General features: G+C 48.5%; 1 protein-coding gene across 6 annotated transcripts in view; it reads right to left on the bottom strand.

The window, feature by feature from the left end:
- SGSM3 (small G protein signaling modulator 3) overlaps positions 1-21,272 on the bottom strand; it is a 66,721-nt gene that overhangs the window by 3,028 nt on the left and 42,421 nt on the right. For all 6 annotated transcript variants that reach the window (XM_040407336.1, XM_040407340.1, XM_040407337.1 and 3 more), the window contains exons 17-20: positions 8,866-8,936; positions 5,944-5,992; positions 5,237-5,322; positions 4,157-4,279 (exon numbers count right to left, since the gene is read on the bottom strand). In XM_040407336.1, coding sequence (XP_040263270.1) covers positions 4,157-4,279; positions 5,237-5,322; positions 5,944-5,992; positions 8,866-8,936 — 329 coding nt within the window. The remainder of the gene's footprint in view (positions 1-4,156; positions 4,280-5,236; positions 5,323-5,943; positions 5,993-8,865; positions 8,937-21,272) is intronic.

Below are 21,272 nucleotides of genomic sequence, written 5' to 3'. Positions count from 1 at the left end.
CTCTCTCTCCTTTGCCCTGTGCTGAATCACGCAGGACAAAGGCATTTTGTGGAGTTCCGGTAATGAACCGGGCTCTCCTTAGGGCTGCCAGGCGGAGACTTCCGCCCAGCAGTGAGCCCGGTGACGTCACCTGCACTGATGGACGGGCTTTAGCTCTGTCCTAGCCTGTAAAAAAAACGGCTAGGGCAGCGCTAAAGGCCACCCATCAGAGCCGGTGACGTTACCGAACACACTGCTGGATGGAAGCCTCCGCCCGGCAGTGTGTTATAGTAAATAAAAGAGCCCTTGCCCTGCGTGATCCTGCGCAGGGCAAGAGAGAGCATCGGAGCATGACATGCTCCGATGCTAACATCAGAGAGGCTGCCTGGGTGAAATTATGGGTATGTCCGGGTTCAGCTCTGGACCCGGACAACCCCTTTAAAGATAACCTGTCACCACGAAATGCGGTGCAGCCTGCAGGCAGTATGTTATAGAACAGGAGAAGCCAAGCAGAATATTAGGAAATAAAAGAATCAACCAAACTTGTAATTTATACATTTAGGCATTTGCTCTTTCTGAGCTCAGTTGTACACTGGGCCGTCTTATCAGTGACTGGTAGCTATCTCTGTATACACATTTACACAGAGAATGCCATCAATCACTGATAGCACCTCCCTGTATACAGCCATCAGTGACTGACAGCTATCTCTGTATACACACTTACACAGAATGATATCACTGATAACATCTCCCCCTTGTACAACTATCAGTAACTGACCGCTATCTATGTATACACACACACTCCCCCAGGTCACGGATGCAGGTACAGGAGGAAACACCAAACTAACAACCAGGAGGGAAAGGGAAAGCCACTAGGCCTCAACACTAGGGAAAGGAAAAGGTCACCTCTTAGTAACCTTACTCCTGGCCCTGACTCCTAACTATATGAGCACCCCTTGAAGGTAGAAATTCCCATACCGTGTAACCTCGGACCCTGGAGACCCTAGAGAGCCCTAAGAATATTGCCAGGGCTGAGGCAACCCGTTCCTTCCCTGATGAAGGAACAGGTGTCTCCCCGAGGCCTAGTAACAAAAAGCATAGAAGGGAAAACAAAACACAAACAAAGGCGACACTTAACTTCTGTAGTGATTGAAGAATAGGAACACCAAAGACGACCTCACACCAGCTCTGCCAAACCCAAATGAAGCTATCTACCGCACAGTCAGAAGAGTGGGGGCAACACTAAATAGGGTACAGTAATGAGTACTAAGCTACACCTGAAACAGGGGATGAAGTCACAAACAAACATTGAATAAAGAGTAACGAAAGAGGCTGTTAGATTCCTCCACGCTCCGCCAGTCTCCTTAATCTCCTGACAGCTGTCACAGAAGGGACCGTGACAGTACAGCCATCAGTGACTGACAGCTATATCTGTATACACACTCACACAGAGAATGCTATCAATCACTTATAACACCTCCCCCATGTACAGCTATCAGTGACTGACTGTGACAACTACCCGCCAATCCAGTCATACTATGCCACAGTTGCCATACAGGTCTCGTCCACTAGAGACTTCTGGAGGCGAATCCACTGTGAGCACAGTAGACGTTTAAGATTGGTTGGTGTGCCCATACATGATACAATCGCAATAGTATGTACAATCAGTAAAATAAAATTTAACAAATTAATTTGCTGCCACCATTCTTCGTATTGAATCGGGGCGAAGAGACCTCGGTTAGCTAATCCTAAAAAGACGAAACTGTTATTTGCAACCTAGCTAACCAATTAACAATGTATAAAAATAAGAGAAATGCGGTAGTATGTTTCTTCTGAGGACAAAGTTCTTAGCATAGACCAGATAATCCGGTAACAAGGGCAAAACTGGAATTATTAGGCTACTTTCACACTTGCGTTTTTCTTTTCCGGCATAGAGTTCCCTCACAGGGGCTCTATACCGGAAAAGAACTGATCAGGTATGTCCCCATGCATTCTGAATGGAGAGTAATCCGTTCAATTTTCATCAGGATGTCTTCAGTTCAGTCGTTTTGACTGATCAGGCAAAAGAGAAAACCGTAGCATGCTACGGTTTTATCTCCGGCTAAAAAAACTGAAGACTTGCCTGAATGACGGATCAGGCATTTTTTCCCATAGGAATGTATTAGTGCCGGATCCGGCATTCAGAATACCGGAATGCCGGATCCGTCCTTCCGGTATGCGCAGACTGAAAAAAAGGTGAAAAAATAAATGCCGGATCCGTTTTTGCTGGATGACACCGGAAAGACGGATCCGGCATTTCAATGCATTTTTTCGACTGATCAGGCATTTTTAAGACTGATCAGGATCCTGATCAGTCTTACTAATGCCATCAGTTAGCATACATTTTGCCTGATCCGGCAGGCAGTTCCGGCGACGGAACTGCTTGCCGGATCTCTCTGCCGCAAGTGTGAAAGTAGCCTTAAATCGTTAGTTTTATTTTAAAAACTATACACAAAAACATACATTAAAACTGACAGATAAATATACCTGCCAGTCGAACAGATTGGTTGGATGGAAATAGGTAAGAGATGGAAAGGAGTAGAATGTCTGTAAGTTCAGAATTACCGTGGTAGGGTCCAGTAAAAGATAAAGTCTTTGCAAGGAATAATCCAAGATGGCGGTGTGCCCGTGTCCAGCGGGCGGTTGTGATGTTAATAGTTTTCAGATGGTGGGTGAAGGACCAGGACCTGAGTGGGTCACTGTGTTTTACCCACTCTGTAGCTGGGAGTGGCTATGACACGTACAAGCCCAGCCTTGTGTAATTGGAAGAGGGGCAGTTCTTACCCTGAGAGGGAGAAAATCTGGCAGAATCTTGGCTTTGCCAGTTTCTCCGTACCCGTAGGTCAAATTAAGAAATAAAGTTATTATTTATAATCAGGACAATTTAACGCATCATCTGATACCAAATATGACTGGAAGATAATACAGCGTGCCTGAGAACCGTTATATCTAAGAGCAGGAATTTCCAATTGACTTGCGGATTTCCTGGAAGGTGTGTTAGAAGAACCAAAACATTTTCTGAAGAGATTGTTCATTTCATATTTTCCTAACCCATGAAATATGAAGGAAATATGGGATAAATATGAAGTCTATGGATTGGAGGTGACGTTAAGGTCATCTTTCTTCTTTTACCAATCAGCTGTGTGATAAGGATCTGTCCTTCTCTTTTGAAGGTCTGACCAGGCTTAAGGAGTGTGAAAACTCATGCTGTGTTGGGGCCGCTCAGATTAGAGAGAAGGCCTGTTTATGAGGTTTTGTCATGATGATATCAGATTGATGGATGTTTAACCTGACAGGGGGTCAGTAGGAGTCTTTGGCCACGGTTTGATAATTAACCTCTGCTCTGTGAGCTGTAACGGAAAGTTTTAACTCTTTGTGTGCAGGAGAGGGCTCTGGCGATTCTGTGATTTTAGAACATGATGCAATCGCGATTTCTTCGTATTGCCGAGATCGCGACGCGTCACACTGACCGCTATCTCTGTATATACACACTCACACAGAGAATGCTATCAATCATTGTGTAATTCAGTGGAAGCTGTATAAAGCAGTAAGTTCCTCCTAGGTATCATAAGAAGCTATATGGGACTGGAGCATGGGTACATGGGATTTGGAACAAGCCAGCCAACATTTTATATATATTTTGATATAAAAAAAAATCTAAAATAGGATTCAAAAGGGAGCCATTAATTTTTTAACTCGTGTCAGCACAGCATAGTAATGCAAATGTTAATTTATCGTATACTGTATTCTGTCTAAAGTAATTTTTCGACACTCCATTAGGGAATTCTAAAGTAGTATTCCAGGGACTAAAATATTGAACAAGATGTTAAAATCATATGTTGACCTTTAAAATTTCACTTTACATGCCTGCATGATGATCGTTACTTGACCAGGCAGAGGCTGGCTTGCTATTCTGATCCAATAGACAATACAATACATCATCATGCAGATACGAACTGGAGATATGACAGGGAACCAGTGAAGTATATGTAGAAGCTTATTATGGGTTTTCCTATAGATCACAGCTGATCACTGGGTCCAATAAATAAGTCTGTAGTCGAGGAGCCTTTTTACAAAAATAGATTGTCAAATCGCCCCTTTAAACTATATATGTTTAGTGTAAACGCTATGTGCTCACCTTAATTCACACTTTATCTGTACCCAACCTGGGCTCCTCAGGAAAGACCACGGCTGGTACCATTTCTCCACTGTCTGTAAACTGGAGCAAAGTACTTCCAGCCACAAGTGGATGACCTGTTCACTGTAATTAAACAAAGATAATCATTATGACATTATGAATACTATAAAAATTGTCCTATTAACCCAACACTCAAATGGAAATGCTAATATCAACCCCTCAGCACTCTCTGAAATATAAAGTATATCTGTCTTTGAAATGTGGCGACGCAAACATGATTTTTCAGTAAAACATTGTTTTATCCACCAAAACTACTAACACAAAAAACTTTGATATTGCAGGTAATTCAGCCTAAAGATAAACACATTGTACCACAAAAAAAGGGAGAAAAAAAACCAAACAATGCCATATTACAGTTTTATTCCATTACCAACCCAATAAAAATCATAAAAGGTTATCCAATAAATATGTACATGAAAATGGTACCAATTAAAACAACCTTTCACAAAAAACAAATAAGGAAGAAGAAATTACAGCTCTTTTATTTTGAGGCTCAAAATAGGTTAGTCCTTAAGGGGTTAAGACTTAAAGGTAACCTGTCATGTGGATATTTGAATATAATCTAACTAATTATATACAATCATTAACTACTAAAAAGTACCTTAGATGTATTCACTTACTGGTGTGACAGATGGTTACCTCATAATACACACACAAAGATGCTGCATGCTAATGAGCTGATTTGAGTCCAGCGTGATGTCATTGAGTCCAGCGTATATTTAATTCAGAGCTATAGCCACTCTCCTGCCCACCTGCTGCTGATTCATATGGAAAAAAAACTGTCATTCAGCAGCAGGTGGGCGGGGAGAGTCAGGAGCTCATGAATATTCAGGACTCATCATTATCAGCTGGAGCTTTTCAATACAAGATGTTGGCAGATTGACTGGGTCAATTAAAGAAAGTGACCCAGCATTTTGCTAAAAGAATCAGTCACTTATTTATGTTGCCCTTAGTTAGGACACCATAAAACTGGTGACAGGTTCCCTTTAAAACAAAAGCATCTTTGCTTATATGACTTACTTTAGACCAATACATATAAGTGAACGGAGCTTGACATCCATCTGTGCATGAGCAGCATCATGGCTTACGTTCACAGACTGTACACCCTTGGGGAAAAAAAAAAAAAAAAAAAAAAAAAAAAAGGAACATTTTTATTTCACATGCTACCATTTTTTTTTAAAAAAAAGGTAAAATACATTTCCAAAAAATGGAGGTTGGGATTATATCATGAGGGGAATATTTGAAGTCACTTTTGCCTAAACACTTTTGTCAAGAAAAGCTTAGAACGAGTAAAAATACTGAAAACAACCCAACCCCAGTTTATTCAAACTCATGTCATACATTTGGATGTCATGTAAAAAAAAAAAAAGGGTTGTGGTGACTGTATAGAAAATTTATTAGAGACTTCCAATAATTTGAGTTTTTTTTTATTATTCCGCACTCATACAGCGCTGACATATTCCGCAGCACTTTACAGATTTAGCACCAAGCTGTCTCCAATGGGGCTCACAAACTAAGTTCCCTATCAGTATATCTTGAGTGTGGGAGGAAACGCATGCAAACACAGGGAACATACAAAATCCATGCAGATGTGGTCTTCTGTCAGATTTTAACCTAGGACCCCAGAGCTGCAAGGCACGAGTGCTAACCACTGAGCCTTTATATCTCTAAAACGTTCTATATTACGTAAAGAACTAGTGAGATCAAGCGGAATAAAATACGCTTACCCTGTACAATAGTTCCTCTGGAGTTAACACCTTGCCGTCCTCATCTAACCTGTAATACAAACAATATACACACGTCTGTATGGAAGCGGTCAGCAGCCCAGTATGTACAGTATGCCACATCCTGCCGCTTCTGTATACGGTAAGTACATTTCCTTTAATACAGCATCAATAGGACCTTATAGACGCATTATAAAATGGTCAGCGCATACGTCTTGCTTGTAACAGTATAAAAACTTTCTGTATCAAAGGAAAACATGAAGAGAAAACCTGCTTTTATCACTTGGTTTCTCTTTTATTTAAAACTCTTTGCTTAGCCTTCCACTTTTAGTCTGGAGATATTTCATTTTAAAGGTTATGGGCACCTTTGGGGCATTTTTTTCTGATTGCATTTTATTTATTTCAGGCTATAAATCTTTTTTTTTTTCAGTTTGTCTTTATTAAAAAAGTTCAGCTGTGGAGCCTTATCTGTGATCTCCTGGCCTTATAAAGACTCACTTAAGCCATATTCTTATCAGTTCACTATAAGGAGTGTTTATGAGGGTCAGGAGGTCAGAGAGACCCATGCGCCCTCAGCTGACGAACTCAGGAGCGACAGTCTGAAAACAGACTGATTGTTTTTAACCATTGTATGTCAAAGACAGCGAAACATTTTTAATAAAGACCAAATAAAAAAGTTACTTTTAGCCTGAAATGTGTACAATACAATCATAAAAAAATTCCGCAATGGTGTCAATAGCCTTTAAATTCTGGTTCTGAGCTAGATAATCACTTTTCGGATGATCAAAGGGTATTTTAGATTACAAACTGATTTCAGTGCAGATTCTGTGCCTAAGGCTACATGAAATCCATTATGCGTGTGAATGGGGTTTCTACAAACCCGCTTACATGCATCTGAAAATTTCCACAGAGATTTCCATCTGCACGACAAAAACAAAACAAAACCAAAAATAAAAATAAAAATAAAAAAACACCACAAAAGCAAATGGCATGTCACTAATTTTGGATGGAAACGCACTATTACGTAACAATGGGGTAACCCCAGGGATGGCGTTAGAAGGGGGGGGGCAAACTGGGCAATTTCCCTGGGCGCCGTCACCAAAGGGGCCCCCTTCCAGTCAGTGGCGGATGATGTTTGGGTCGGCAGCCCTGGTCCCAGCACAGCTGGGGGGCCCCAACGCCAACATACTGCGGCAGGGCACAGGAGTGCATAGTTCCCTGCCTCGCCGCCAATCACTGCAATAGGCCTGAGGCCTATGCGGTAGTGAAATCCCAGCGCAGGCATGCGTAATGACGTCATCGGGCACGCCTGTGTCGGGACGCAGCACAGTGAAGTGTGCGCGCCTGGACATAGGTGAGTATTTAGCTTTTAGGTTTTATTTTATTTTTTTATTTTATGTGCCAGCTTTGGGGGACATGGGACACACACACAGGAGGACATGTGAAGAGACAATACATTGGGGGGGAAATTGCAGTATGGGGGAAAATTACTATGTGGGCGAAAAATATTATGGTGGGGGGCAAACTACTGTGTGGGGACATTATGGTGGTAATTACTGTGTGGGGCAAATTATTATGTGGGGGAAATTACTGTGTGGAGGGGCAAATTACTATGGGGGGGGGGAAGTGTGGGGGAAATTACTATGTGGGGAAAATTATTATGGGGGGATTACTATATAGGGGCAGCGTGAGGGGGGGCCTTGCTATTGGGGAGGCACTGTAGGGGCAATTCTATTATTTTTGGGGACAATATAGGGTGGTATTATTATTACTGGGGCACTCTAGGGGATATTATAGCTGCTGTGGACAGTATAGGGACATTTGGGGTAATTTATCAAACTGGTGTAAAGTAGAACTGGCTTAGTTGCCCATAGCAACCAATCAAATTTCACCTTTCATATTTGACAGCTCTTTTGGAAATCCAGTTCTACTTTACATCAGTTTGATAAATGACCCCAATTATGTCTATTAGGGTCACTATTTTTTCAGCAGTGTAGAACCTGGGGCATTGGGGGGCACAACGGGCACAGTATTGGGAGTGGCAGCAGGATGACACTGTGGGGACACCAGGATGGGGAGGTTGATGGAAAAATTTAGAAATCTAACATGTCTGTGTTACAAACTCTGTAGAGAAGAGATGTGGCTGAAAGAATTTGTCATGGCGGTCTAACGGAGGAGAAGAGGAAAGAGAAGGTCTACATGACAGGAGATGTCCCTGGATGTAAGAGGCATGTGGTCACTATGACATATAGAAAGTGTTATTAAAGGAGAGTTACACTTTAAAGGCTATATTCGTTTGTCTTTCCAACCTGCTTCTTGTTTTTTTTCATTTAAAAGGTTTACCTGGGAATTTGATATGGATGGTCTATCCTCAGAATAGGTCATCAGTATCAGTGACCCCTGCTGATCAGCTGTTTGAAGAGGTGACGGCGCTCACAAGAGCTCCAGCGAGCACTGCGGTCTCTTTATAGTTTACCAAGCACAGCGCCGTACATTAGACAGCAGCGATGCTTGGTATTGCAGCTCATCTCCTTTCACTTGAATGGGACTGAACTGAAACTAGGCCATGTGACTGATATACAGTGACATCACTGGCCTCCCAACAGTTGATCGGCAGGTGTCCCGGGAGAAGGACGCCAGCAGATCTGATATTGATGACCTATCCTAAAGATAATCTTATACACCTTGCTGGTACTGTACTCTGCACGAGAATCTGCGTGGAAAAAACCATGTGTAATCCGCAATCAGTGCAGGCAGGCTATGTGTGAATGTGTTGTCTGTGCAATATTTCTTTTGGGGCCCCACTTAAAACTTTGCCCAGGGCCACACTTTGTCTAAAACCGACCCTGGGTAACCCCATACCCTAAATGTTGAATAAAGGGAATCTGACCGTAGCCTGAAGAGCAGCTGTTCTCAGCAAATTACCTGTAGGTCTTGCAGAGAACAAGGCGTGAATATACTGAATCGAAGTCTCTCTCCACTTCCCGACTGGCAGCCTTCAGGAAAGAATTAACACATAAATTATAATCCTAATTTTCATATTCAACTTTTTTTTCTTTTTTTTTTTAAAAGAGGTTTTAGTGTATGTGACATAAAACGTGCAGACCATATATACACTGCCGGTCCAAAAAAAAAATGTCTCCACCTGGATTTAACTAAGCAAATAGTTATGAGCCTCCTATTGGATAATTACTGCAAGGGCGATTTATCTTTCAGCTGGCAACAAGTTATTTAACCCCAACTGGTGCAATGAGTTGCTTCTCATTTCTTAAACAACCATGTCGAAAGACACATCTCGTGGTAGTGGAAAAGATGTTAGTCTGTTTGAGAAGGGTCAAATCATTGGCATGTATCAAGCAGAGAAAACATCCAAGGAGATTGCAGAAACTACTTAAATTGGGTTAAGAACTGTCCAACGCATTATTAAAAACTGGAAGGATAGTGGGGACCCATCGTATTCGAGGAAGAAATGTGGCGGGAAAAAAATCCTGAATGGTCGTCATCCACGATCACTTAAACGTTTGGTGAAATCAAATCGAAGAAAAACAACAGTAGAACTCAGGGCTATGTTTAATAGTGAAAGTAAGAGCATTTCCACACCACACGCACAATGCGAAGGGAACTCAAGGGATTGGGACTGAACAGCTGTGTAGCCGTAAGAAAACCACTAATCAGTGAGGCAAACCAGAAGAAAAGCTTTAATTTGCTAGGGAGTCTGGAGCAATGGAAGAAGGTCATGTGGTCTGATGAGTCCAGATTTACCCTGTTCCAGAGTGATGGGCGCATCTGGGTAAGAAGAGATGCAGATGAAGTGATGCACCCATCGTGCCTAGTGCCTACTGTACAAGCCTGTGGGGGCAGTGCTATGATCTGGGGTTGCTGCAGTTGGTCAGTTCTAGGTTCAGCAACAGTATGTGCTCCAAGAATGAGCTCAGCTGGCTACCTGAACATACTGAATGACCAGGTTATTCCATCAATGGATTATTTCTTCCCTGATGGCATGGGCATATTTCAAGATGTCAATGCCAGGATTCATCGGACTCAAATTGTGAAAGAGTGGTTCAGGGAGCATGAGACATCATTTTCACACATGGATCGGCCACCACAGTGTCCAGACCTTAACCCCATTGAGAATCTTTGGGATGGGCTGGAGAAGGCTTTGCACAGCAGTCAGACTCTACCATCATCAATGCAAGATCTTGGTGAAAAATGTATGCAACACTGGATGGAAATAAATCTTGTGACATTGCAGAAGCTTATCGAAACAATGCCACAGCGAATGCGTGCCGTAATCAAAGCTAAAGGCGGTCCAACGAAATATTAGAGTGTGTGACCTTTTTTTTTGGTGGCGACTTTTTTTGGGGGACAGGCAGTGTATATAAGACATTATTAAGAACATCTGGCACTGACCACACTATTAAAGCACATCTCAAATTTAAATAGTCCAAAGAGATATGGCAGTGAGGCTAACCTCTGGCTCTCCAGCTGTGGTGAACCTACGACTCCCAGCGTGCTCCATTCATCTCGATGGCGTCCTGAGAACAGTCAAGCAAGCGTACATCTTGGGAGTTGTAGCTTTACCGCAGTTGGAGAGCCGGAGGTTAGCCATCACAGAGATATGGCATCTCTTTCAGCAAAATAGATGCCAGCTGGAGGAAATATATTCAAAATGCAATTTTCTTAGTGCAGCTTGTGGCTTTAAATTTTAAGGAATAAACCTTAATTTAGCTGTCCGGGTCTTTTGGACATTTTGCACCTCAGAACAGTTTACATTTACAATCAAAACTTAGCACAAAACACTCACTTATACTAACCCCCCATACCTTTATATTTTCCGAAAGTATACACCTGCCACGTTGTCAGAATGCCACTCCGCACTTTATACATACAGGCACCCTCATGCAATTTTGCGTTAAAGTGGAATTTTTCATAAAAGTTGCATAAAAGTTGATATTAGTAGTTAAGTGTAACCCACGCAGAAAGTTATATGTACCACACCTCCTGAAAATAGTTCAAGTTTAAATAAGGCATGTAAGCCAAAAGTTACATATGTACACCTCTTAATAAAATCACCAGAACTGGAAAGACCTGAAAATCTGCTTTTAAGTTGGAAATTCTAAAAAAGGAACACCTTTTAAAATAACGAGATTTTTGTATAACTTACAAGTAAAATCTCTTTCTCGCTCTTTCCTTGGGGGACACAGAAGACCTTGGGTATAGCTCATCTCCATAGGAGGCGTGACACTAAGTGAAAACTGTTAAGCCCCTCCTCCACAGCTATACCCTCAGCCTGGAGAGAGAGACTGCCAGTTGCGTGTCCAAGTAGTGAGAAAAGGCAAAGTCCAACAAGGAACCAACAAGCCAACTACCCAACGGGTAACAAAAACTCGGAAACCGTGCAGAGAAAACAATGAATGGGTGGGTGCTGTGTCCCCCAAGGAAAGAGCGAGAAAGAGATTTTACTGGTAAGTTATACAAAAATCTCGTTTTCTCACCCAGTTTCCTTGGGGGACACAGAAGACCTTGGGACGTTCAAAAGCAGTCCAAAAGGGGAGGGACCACAGCTCCAAGGTGAAGCACCCGAATAGCCAATCTGATAAAGCGGAGGAAAAACACCCTGGAGTCCGTCAACCCTATGCACGGACCTTCTGGAAACCCAAGAGGCCGAACGTCGACAAGAGTCGGAGATCTCCAAGTAAAAACGGCAAGGCCCAAACAACGTCCAAATCGGTGATGTGTTGAAGCGAAAGGCAAACACCACCTTCAGAAGGAAGGAAGAAACGGGATGTAGAACAGCCCTGTCCTGGGAAAAGACAGAAGGCTCGGAACAAAAAGGGGCCATTCAGGCACCCATCAGAGACACGACTGATACGGAAACACAACCGTACAGGACAGAAGGGGTAGAGAGAACTTCTGTAACGGCTCCAAGGACAAGATTGGAGCGCCGAGAGCTCAGTATGTAGTCCCCAGGGCGGTACCGAAGGACAGTACAGAGGAACCAAAGAGCCACTCCGAGGAAGAAGGTCTTGACAGGCCCAGGGGGCCGGGGAACGCTGGAAGAGGAAGAACAGCGCCGACACTTGACACCTCAAGTAAAGGAGTCCCAGTCCCAGGTCCAGGCCGGACTGGAAAAAAAGACAGAACCATGGGGAGAGAAATTCAGAGTGGGGAATGCACAGCTTCCCACAGAACCCCAGACAAAAAACCCTAAGTATTACGACAGATCCTGGACGAAACACAGCCAGGAGCGGACAGTAGCGAACCCGCTGGAGTCGCCTGGCAAGCGGGCGAAAACCCAATGTGATCAGGCGCAGACCAGTAACACGGGCAGAAGGGTCGACAAAAACTGGTCCCGTCGGCCCTCGAGCAACGTTGTCCCGTATCCACCCGAGTGGGGGAGCAGAAGGACAGACGGAAAGGAACCAAAGGATCCGCCAGATGCCAGGACAAGACAGGCTAAAGTCCATGCTGATGTAGCCACGTTGTACAGTCCCAGTGTGGGAGATCAAAGGACAATCTGGACCGAAAGGTAGTCCCCCCAAGTTACCGAGAAGGTAAGTCTACAGCAGGACCATTGTCTTAGAATGGACCACGCAATCTGCACTCAGCGGGAGGACAGAACGCGGTAGACTCGGTAAATAGGCACACAGCTAATACAGCCAGTGTGAACAAGGGAGACAGTACGAGGCCAAAAGGAACACCGGAACCATCCACATGAACAACCATGCTCTCCCCAAAGGGGAGGACAGTGAAAGAACAGCCTCTGAAGTCTGGCGGGGCAGAAGCCACATCGGAGTGATCTGTACCAAGCGGAGGCCAAACAGAGCCGGCGAGATAAGGTAGTCGAGACAGAGGCCGGCATAACACCCTCCAACCGAAAGGAGGAGGAGTGGGCAACAGGGAAGCCATAGGACAGCTCAAAAGCAGAACCCCGCTACACTGTGCGACGCCCGGTTCACCGCATCGCAGAAGGCGAATACCCTGAAGAACCCAAGGCGGAGGTCCTCCGGACCTGGGTAATCGAGCACCCAAGAGAAGTTGGGTGACCTTCCCGAGAAGAGCTGCCCGAACCTGGTAGCAGATCAGACTGAAGCGTAGAGGCGCCAAGAGGAAGGACTCATACCACACTGCATCCGAAGAGGAGGAAATTGCAGCAGGCAAGGGAACCGCAGTCCTGCCAGAGCCAACGAAGAATTCGAGGGGCGCTGCAGACAACAGCACTCTCGACCATGTGACCACTAGCGCAGGGAAGCAATGCCGCGGAAGGACGAATGGGCACGCATCTAGGACCCATGAACACTCCCTGGGATGAAAGGCCAACTAAATTAATGAGTACCACCCAGCTCGGTGCAGCAGAGAGCAATAGAGCCTGTCCGGGTCAGGTGGACAGAATGAACTCCTTAGAGACGAGTGCAAGGCTTGCGGCAAGCATCGAATCCCAAGAAAACAAAAGTATGCCGCAGGAAGCAGGTGAGGCATACGTACAAGCAGCCCCGTAAGCAGTGAGAAGGCCAACCCACCTACAGGAGGAGAAGGCATACACGGCCCAAACAACGCACAAGAACGTCCGCTCACTGCAAAAAGGTTACTCAGCGAAAAAGGGGGCTCGCCACAGCATGTACGGAATTGCAAAGTGCAACCTGAAAGGGAGTTATGCACAAGCCTAGTATAGCATCCGATGGAACGCAATCAGTCCGCCCCGAAAGGGGGGAAATTGTACCTGGCAAACTGCAGTCGGCAAGAGTGCAAAGGCCCGTCTCAAAAGGGAGTAATGCCTAAGGCCGTACCTACTTCAGAGAAGCAGGACATACCCTATAATCCAGCAGGAACGCAGGAGGTCCACCTAGTGAAAGGGGAACATGCACAGGGTTATCCTAGCATTAAGTGAGTGTGCAATAATACACCCAACACTGAACTCAGCGACAGTGCAACTACTCTGCCAATGAAGGGGGACATGTACAAGTCCAGCACAGCCATACAAGGACAGCCGTGAATCTCATGAGCGTGCCAAATTCTGCCCATGGAATGAGGGGTGGTCACGCACAAGGCCAGCACCGTATCCAATGGAAGTGCAAGCGTTCCACCCATGTTAGAGGGCCATTCTCATGGCCAGCAATGTATCCGGTGAGAGTGTAGCATGCCGCCCAGAATCCAGGGAGAGTGCGAGCACCCCGCCATGTATGGGAGTCATACACATGGCCAGCAGCGTACCGGCGAGAGACAAACACAGTCAGTGAGAATGTGTGTATGTCGCCTGAGGAAGGAAGGCATGCCCCTGGCTGGCAGCGAATCCAGCGAGAGTGCATACACCGCCCACGGAAGAGGGGTCATGCATATGGCCGACAGCGGATCCAGCGAGAGTGCAAGCACCCTGCCATGTATGGGGTACATGCACATGGCCAGCAACGTACCTGCAAGAAAACAACCACAGACAGAGGGATGTATGTATGCTGCCTGAGGGAAGGAGGCATATCCAAGGCTGGCAGCGAATCCAATGAGAGTGCAGCATACCGCCTATGGCCGGCAGAGAAACCAGTGAGAGTGCAGCATAGTAACATAGTACATAACATAGTACATAAGTACATCATAGCACATCAGTGAGAGTGCAGCATTCCGCCTATGGAAGGGGGTCGTGCACATAGCCAGTACCGTATCCGGTGAGAGTGCAGTATTCCGTCTAAAAAGGGGGTCACGCACATGATCGGCAACAGATCCAGTAAGAGTGCAGCGTTCCGCCTAGAGAAGGGGGTCATGCACATGGCCGGCAGCGAATCCAGTGAGTGCTGCGTTCCGCCCATGGAAGGGGGTCACGCACATGGTCGGCAGCAAATCCAGAGAGAGTGCAGCGTTCCGCCTATGGAAGGGGGTCGTGCACATGGCCAGCACCGTATCCGGTGAAGGTGCAGTATTCCGCCTAAGAAGGGAGTCATGCACATGGCCAGCCGGCAGCCAGGGAGAGTGCAGTATCCCGCCTAGGAGGGGGGGTGCACATGGCAGGCACCATAACTGGAGAGATGATGAATGCTGCCTATGGAAGGGCCGCATGCACTTGGCCAGCGCCGTATCCTGGAAGAGAGCAAGAAAACCGCCTAAAAGGGGAAATGCCCTAGCATTTATATATTTTAAACACAGCCTCTCTGAGGCTAAAGGGGAGCCACCATATAGGGGCACAGATTGTCTGAGAGACAGGAAAAAGGGGGCCAACCATACAGGCCCATTGGGAGCCGGCCTGTACCCAAAGGGTTAACAGGGATACGGCCTGGAGGGCGGCGCTGCGATTCCCTGGGGGCGGAGGAACCCCCAGGCGGGAAGAATTCGCGCCTGGATAAGTTCCCGCCCCCTCCACCAGAAGCCGGGGTCTAAATTTGCGGCGCCCGGCCCGTTATGTACCGCCGGGACCTGAGGCGGAATGCGCTTCAAACCGGCCGCGGGTGCCCACCCCGCGGGCCGGTCAGAATTGCGGCCCAGCAGGCCGCGAAGCCTGGGACAAAATTTGCGGAGCCCCGCCGACCGGCACCGACGGTCGGACGGGGCCTGCTGGGGCCTAGTCAAGCCCAATGCCGGCCGCGGGAGCCCACCCCGCCGGCCGGAAGAGTCAGGGGCCCGGAATGGCGGCTCGCCGGCCGCGGGAGCCCACCCCGCTGGCCGGAAGAGTCAGGGGCCCGGAATGGCGGCTCGCCGGCCGCGGGAGCCCACCCCGCCGGCCGGAAGAGCCAGGGCCCGGAATGGCGGCCTAGCAGGCCGCGGAGCCTGGGCTAAAATTTTTGCGGCGCCCGGCCGCACCGGAATATTGATGCTGGCCGGAGGCGAGGCCTTGCTCCACAGCCTCAGGCCTTGAGCAAGCCTCCGGTAAGGAGATGGGGGGACCCAGAGACCGGGTGCCCGTGCGGTTTAGAGGAGCAGCTTCTGCAGCTAGCTGTGCTAGCTACATGTCCTATGGGGGCCAGGAAAGGGGGGGGAGGCAGGGAGCAGATTGTCGCTCTGCGGCACCCCAGGGGCCAGCCTAGGTCCAGCAGGGGAAGGGTCCAGAGGCCCAGTATGGGGGTCAGGCACGCAGGAGACCAGGGTGGGGGGGGGGGGTGGGGGACATAGGGCTGGAGAAGTCCATTCCAGCAGGGTCGCCCCTTCAGCTACTGGCACCGTAGTGGCAGGACGCTGGAAGAGGGACTTGGCGTGCGTGCGCTGGCGGGATGTAGGGGAGCTGGGCTGCCCTGATCCACCTTGTCTTCTGTGGGGGAGGCAGCAGTGCGGGTGACCGGCACTGGCGCAGCTCAACCCCGGGAGAACAGAGAGGTCTAGTGCGTCTCTGTTGTCCCTGATGATCTGGAACAAAAAGAAAAGAAAAAAGTAAAAAAGGAGATTTTTGTGAAACTCACCTGTAAAATCTTTTTCTCGTCTTTTCCATTGGGGGACACAGACCATGGGGTATAGCTTGAGGTATTAGTAGGAGGGACACTATGCAAATGAAAGAGCTCCTCCTCCTCGGGCTATACCCCCCGACTCCACCAGGAGGAACTCAGGCGTTGCACAAGCAGTAGGAGAAGGAGCAAGAAAAAATTATGGAAACCATCGGACCAAGCCATAAGGTCCAACCATAAGCAAAAACTGAATTGAAGACCCCTCCTGCAACAGACAGAATGGGTGGGAGCTGTGTCCCCCAATGGAAAAGACGAGAAAAAGATTTTACAGGTGAGTTTCACAAAAATCTCCTTTTCTCGTGCTTTTTTCCATTGGGGGACACAGACCATGGGACGTCCTAAAGCAGTCCATGGGGTGGGAAAAAATCTCAGCACCGCCAGGAGGAACGTCCAACGGTCAAACAGGAACCACAGCCTGTAAAACCCTGCGGTCAAAGACAGCATCAGGGATGCAGCTGATAAAACTTCGTAAAGTAACGTAAGGACGACCAGGTGGCCGCCTTACGCAGCTTAGACGCAGAGGCACGATTGCGCCTTGCCCAGGAAGCCTTCACCACCCTAGTGTCGTGAGCAGCATTTCGTGCCGGGGGAACCCTAACACGAGCGCGACAACAGCAGAGCGGATCCATCGCGCCACAGTGACCTTGGAGGCCGCCAGACCCCTACGAGGTCCCTCAGAAACCACAAGGAGGAATCAGAACTGCGGACGTAAGTGGTAGCCGTGAGATACACTTCCAAGGCCCGGACGACAGCCAGGGAGTGTAGAGCGCGTTCCCTGGAGTTTGCCGGAGAAGGGCAAAAGGAGGGCAGGACAAGATCCTTGCTAAAGGTGGAAAGAAGAGACCACCTCGGGCAAAAAGGAGGGAACCGGACGGAACACAAGCGTATCCTGGAGAAAAACTAGAAAGGGGCTCCTGGCGGGAAAGAGCGGCCAGCTCCGACACCCGTCTGATGGGAGATGTGGCCACAAGGAAGACCACTCTCCAGGTGAGAAAGGTCAGGGAGACCTCTCTCAGAGGTTCGAAAGGGGCCGTCTGCAGAGCGCGCAGGACCAAATTGAGATCTCAAGGAGACAAAAGGGGAACATACGGAAACCGAATGTGCCACCCTCTGAAGAAAGAACTTCACAGGACCAATAAGAGCAAGGGACCCTTGAAAAAGGACGGCAGCGCCGAAACCTGACCCTTCAGGGAACTCAGCGACAGTCCCATCTCAAGTCCGGACTGAAGAAAAGACAGCACCATCGGGATGGAAAAGCGAGGGGAGGGAACCCCGAGTTCTCACAAAAAGTCATGAAGGCCTACTAGGTACGATAGTAATCCGGAAGGAAGCCGGCTTCCCCTGATCATGATTCTAACCACCGAATCCGAGAATCCCCTCTTCTTCAGGATGGCGGTTTCAACAGCCACGCCGTTAAACGAAGAGACCGTAGATTCCGGAGGAAGAGAGGACCCCGAGACAGTAGAACCTCCCTGTCGGGAAGAAGCCATGGGGCATCCGCCAGCATCCGAGCCACGTCCGAGAACCATGCGCGGTTAAGTCAATCTGGGGTGATGAGGACGGTCGAATCCCATCCACCGCAATCTTGCGTAGACCCCTCGACAGAAGAGAAGCGGAAGGAAGACATAGAGGAGGCTGAAGACTTGCCACGGAGACACCAGCGCGTCCACCCCATACGCCTTCGGACCTCGGGCGCGAGCCGGAGACCTGGGAGCTTGTTGTTGAACCTATGACGACATCAGATCCACATCCGGACGGCACCACCTGCCACGCACGTCATCGCAGACACCCGGATGCAGAGACCCTCGCCTGGCTCCACCTTGTTTCGACTTAGAAAGTCCGCAGCCCAGATGCCTATTCCCTGAAGGAATACTGCTGGCCACACCGGAACGTGCGACTCTGCCCACAGCAGAATATTTTATTTATTTATTTTATTTTTTATTTCTTTATTTATTTATTTATTTTTTTTTACTTCCCGCATCACTGTCCGGCTGTGGTCCCACCTTGATGGCTGAAGTAATTCGCTCTCAGCTCAAGGATGTTGATAGGGAAAACTATTCCGTCGCCGACCAAACCCCCAGAATCGAGTGGGACCGGAGAACGCCGCCCTAGCCAGAGGCAGGCATCAGTGGTCCAGGAAAAGAACGGGAGTAACGATCTTCCCGCCGTCAGGTTCTGTAGAAAAAAACAGAACGCGCCACCTGCAGATGTAAGCATACAGACCACGAGAGGGCTCGTCCCAGAGGGAAAGATCTCCTGCCCTGTCGCGGCGACAGAGTGTGAGAAAAAAACTGGACATATGGTACGGCCTCGGAAGAGGCCACCACAAGACCGAGGACCCGCAGGTACCCCCGAAAGGAGAGACACAGGGAGCGCAGAAGGTGCGACACCGCCATCTGGATCCAGAAGACCTAGTTGTCTGAAAGAAAAAATCTCTTGGTCAAGGCATCCAAAAATATCCCCAGAAGGAGAGCTTCAGGGACGGGAGGAGAAGGATCGTGGAAGTCGATCAACCATCCGAGCTGTTTAATTTGAACAGTGATCCGGACGCCAAGAAATGTCCTTGGTGCGAGGAAGAGCCATCAAAGGCGCTAGGATCATGGTACAGACCCTAGGGGCAGTCGCTAACCCGAAAGGGAGGGCGAAAAAAAAAAAAAAAAATACATAGAGTCGGCCACCCATGGCAAGCGCAGGAATCGTTGTGAGATTCTGTGATCGGGCCATGCGGACAGGCGTCCTGGAAGTCTACGGACGCGAGGAATTACCCTGAAGAAGAGAAACAATAACGGAGCGGAGGGATACCAATTGAAACCTCCTTATCCGGAGGAAAAAATTTGAGCAGCTTCGGATCCAGGGTCGGACGCACCGACCCCTCCTTCCTTGGAACGATGAACAGGTCTGAAAAGAACCCCGTGCCCTGTTCCTCTGGAGAAACCAGGGTAATAATACCCCTGGTCCAGAAGGGAAGAAACTGCCATCCAGAGATCCGAGGCGCGGAACGGATCCCCCGAAACGCTGGATGTAAACTATCTTGTAACCCGACGTTACAATTCTTAGAGCCCAGGCGTTCCTGAACATGAGCCCTCCAAACCTGTGGAAGTAGCAGGGAGGCCGACTGCGTCCTTGGACACCATGACGGCTGGGGCTTGAAGGAGGGAGGTTCCTGCGGGAGTCCTGTAGCCCCCCCAGCGGCGGGGCAGCGAAAGGACTGGTACTGGAACCGGAGGACCCGGTTCGAAAAGGACGTTAGGACGTAGGTGTGGAATGTAAGAGTTCTCGCCCCCAGATAGCGGTAGGGAAGAACTCGTCCAGCTGAGCCCTAAAAAACCTGGAACCCTCAAAGGGGAGGTTAGTAAGGGGACACTTGGAGAAGCGTCAGCGTCCCACACTATTAACCCAACCTCTCTGTGCAGAATGACCGAGAGGGCTGCAATGCGGGTAAAGAGGGAATCAATGCCCATGGAAGCCTCGCAAAGGAATTTGGAAGACTGAGACACCTGGAGAACCAAATCCGGTGTGTCAGTAGACGCATCATGTTCCGCCAGGTTCAGGTGGTGGCGCTGCAACCACACTTGGATGTGCCACCCTCTGAAGAAGGAGAACACTGACCTAACGTGCCCGCCAGAGATAAATGGCTCTTGAGAGAGAATCTAGGCGCCTGTCCAGAACGTCCTGCAGAGAGGAGCCGGTAAGGACAGGGAAGGCAGTGATCCTGGACACTGGGGGATCCACCCTAGGGGAGAAGACCAGCCCTCCACACTGCTCAGTCGTAAAAGGAGGATCCTGTCCCAGGTTCTGGGTATGACCGCGGAAATTCCTCATGGATAGGAACTCCCGCGTAGAGGAGAATCCCCTTGGAGATTACAGGTGTCACGGACAGCCGCTACTAAGTCCGCCAAACGTGGGGAGCTTAGGCGGAGGGACCCGCTCCATGACCTCGTCCTAGCCGGACAATCCCCCTTCAGACCTGCGCTCCTTAGAGGGGGAGAGTTGTCTGAACACACCTCTAGACGAGGGGGGAAAACGGAGTCATCCAAGATGGACGCTACCGCTCACGCTGCCTCCTATTAGTCAGGCGACCTCAGCGGGAACCACTGCGGGGAGACGGAGTGGTAGGGGCCACTGGATTGGCAACTGCCATACGGTCCAAAAAGGACATGGCTGCCTTGGCGACTCAGGCCAAATCAGCGGCCGCGCAGGACCTGGCAGATGCCCAGGCGGGTACCGCCAGCTCTGCTGGGACAGAAATAAGCATTTTTCCCACTCTTTTTTTTTTTTTTTTAAAGGCTGAAAGTGGTTTGAACTCAGAAAGCCTGGACTAGGGCAACAGCGTTATCACTGAGATACCAGCTTGCCTTAGGAGCTGGGTTGGGCAGGAAGGAGATCCTGTCCAGGGCCAGGGCAGGAGGCACAAACACCAGTGGTCTAACAGGACCCCATTGGAGCCTGAGAAGGTGACTTGGCTTAGGCATGATAACAACTATGCAAGAATCTACAGTTGCAGTTAGAGAAAAGAAACCTTAAAAGTGTCTTCTGGGAATCGAACTAGAGATCGTTCACATCAGAAGCAAGGCATTTATACACACACATACACAGCTAGACAGCTGTTCAGAGAGAAGCAGATTGAATAGGGTTAAAATGCCATACCACACCTACCCTTGTGGACCAGTATGGTGCTGCACATGAAAAAAGAAATGGTAAAATGACACAGCCCATTTAGGCTAACACCCTTAATCCATGTTCAGAGAGAAGCAGGGGAGCGGATAGGAGCGTGGGAACCTTTGTAGCAGACGGAGGAAGATGCCAAAGCGAAGCGCTAGGCTCCGCCCCCGGACACGTCAGGCTCCGCCCCCGGTCGCGTCAGGCTCCCCCCCCACGGCCGCATCATAGAAGCGCGAAAAAATCGCGCGCTCC

The sequence above is a fragment of the Bufo bufo genome, chromosome 9 (assembly GCF_905171765.1).
Source record: "Bufo bufo chromosome 9, aBufBuf1.1, whole genome shotgun sequence".
NCBI lineage: Eukaryota > Metazoa > Chordata > Amphibia > Anura > Bufonidae > Bufo > Bufo bufo.
Note: the sequence above shows the minus strand (reverse complement) of the source record. Positions and strands in the feature narration are given on the sequence as shown.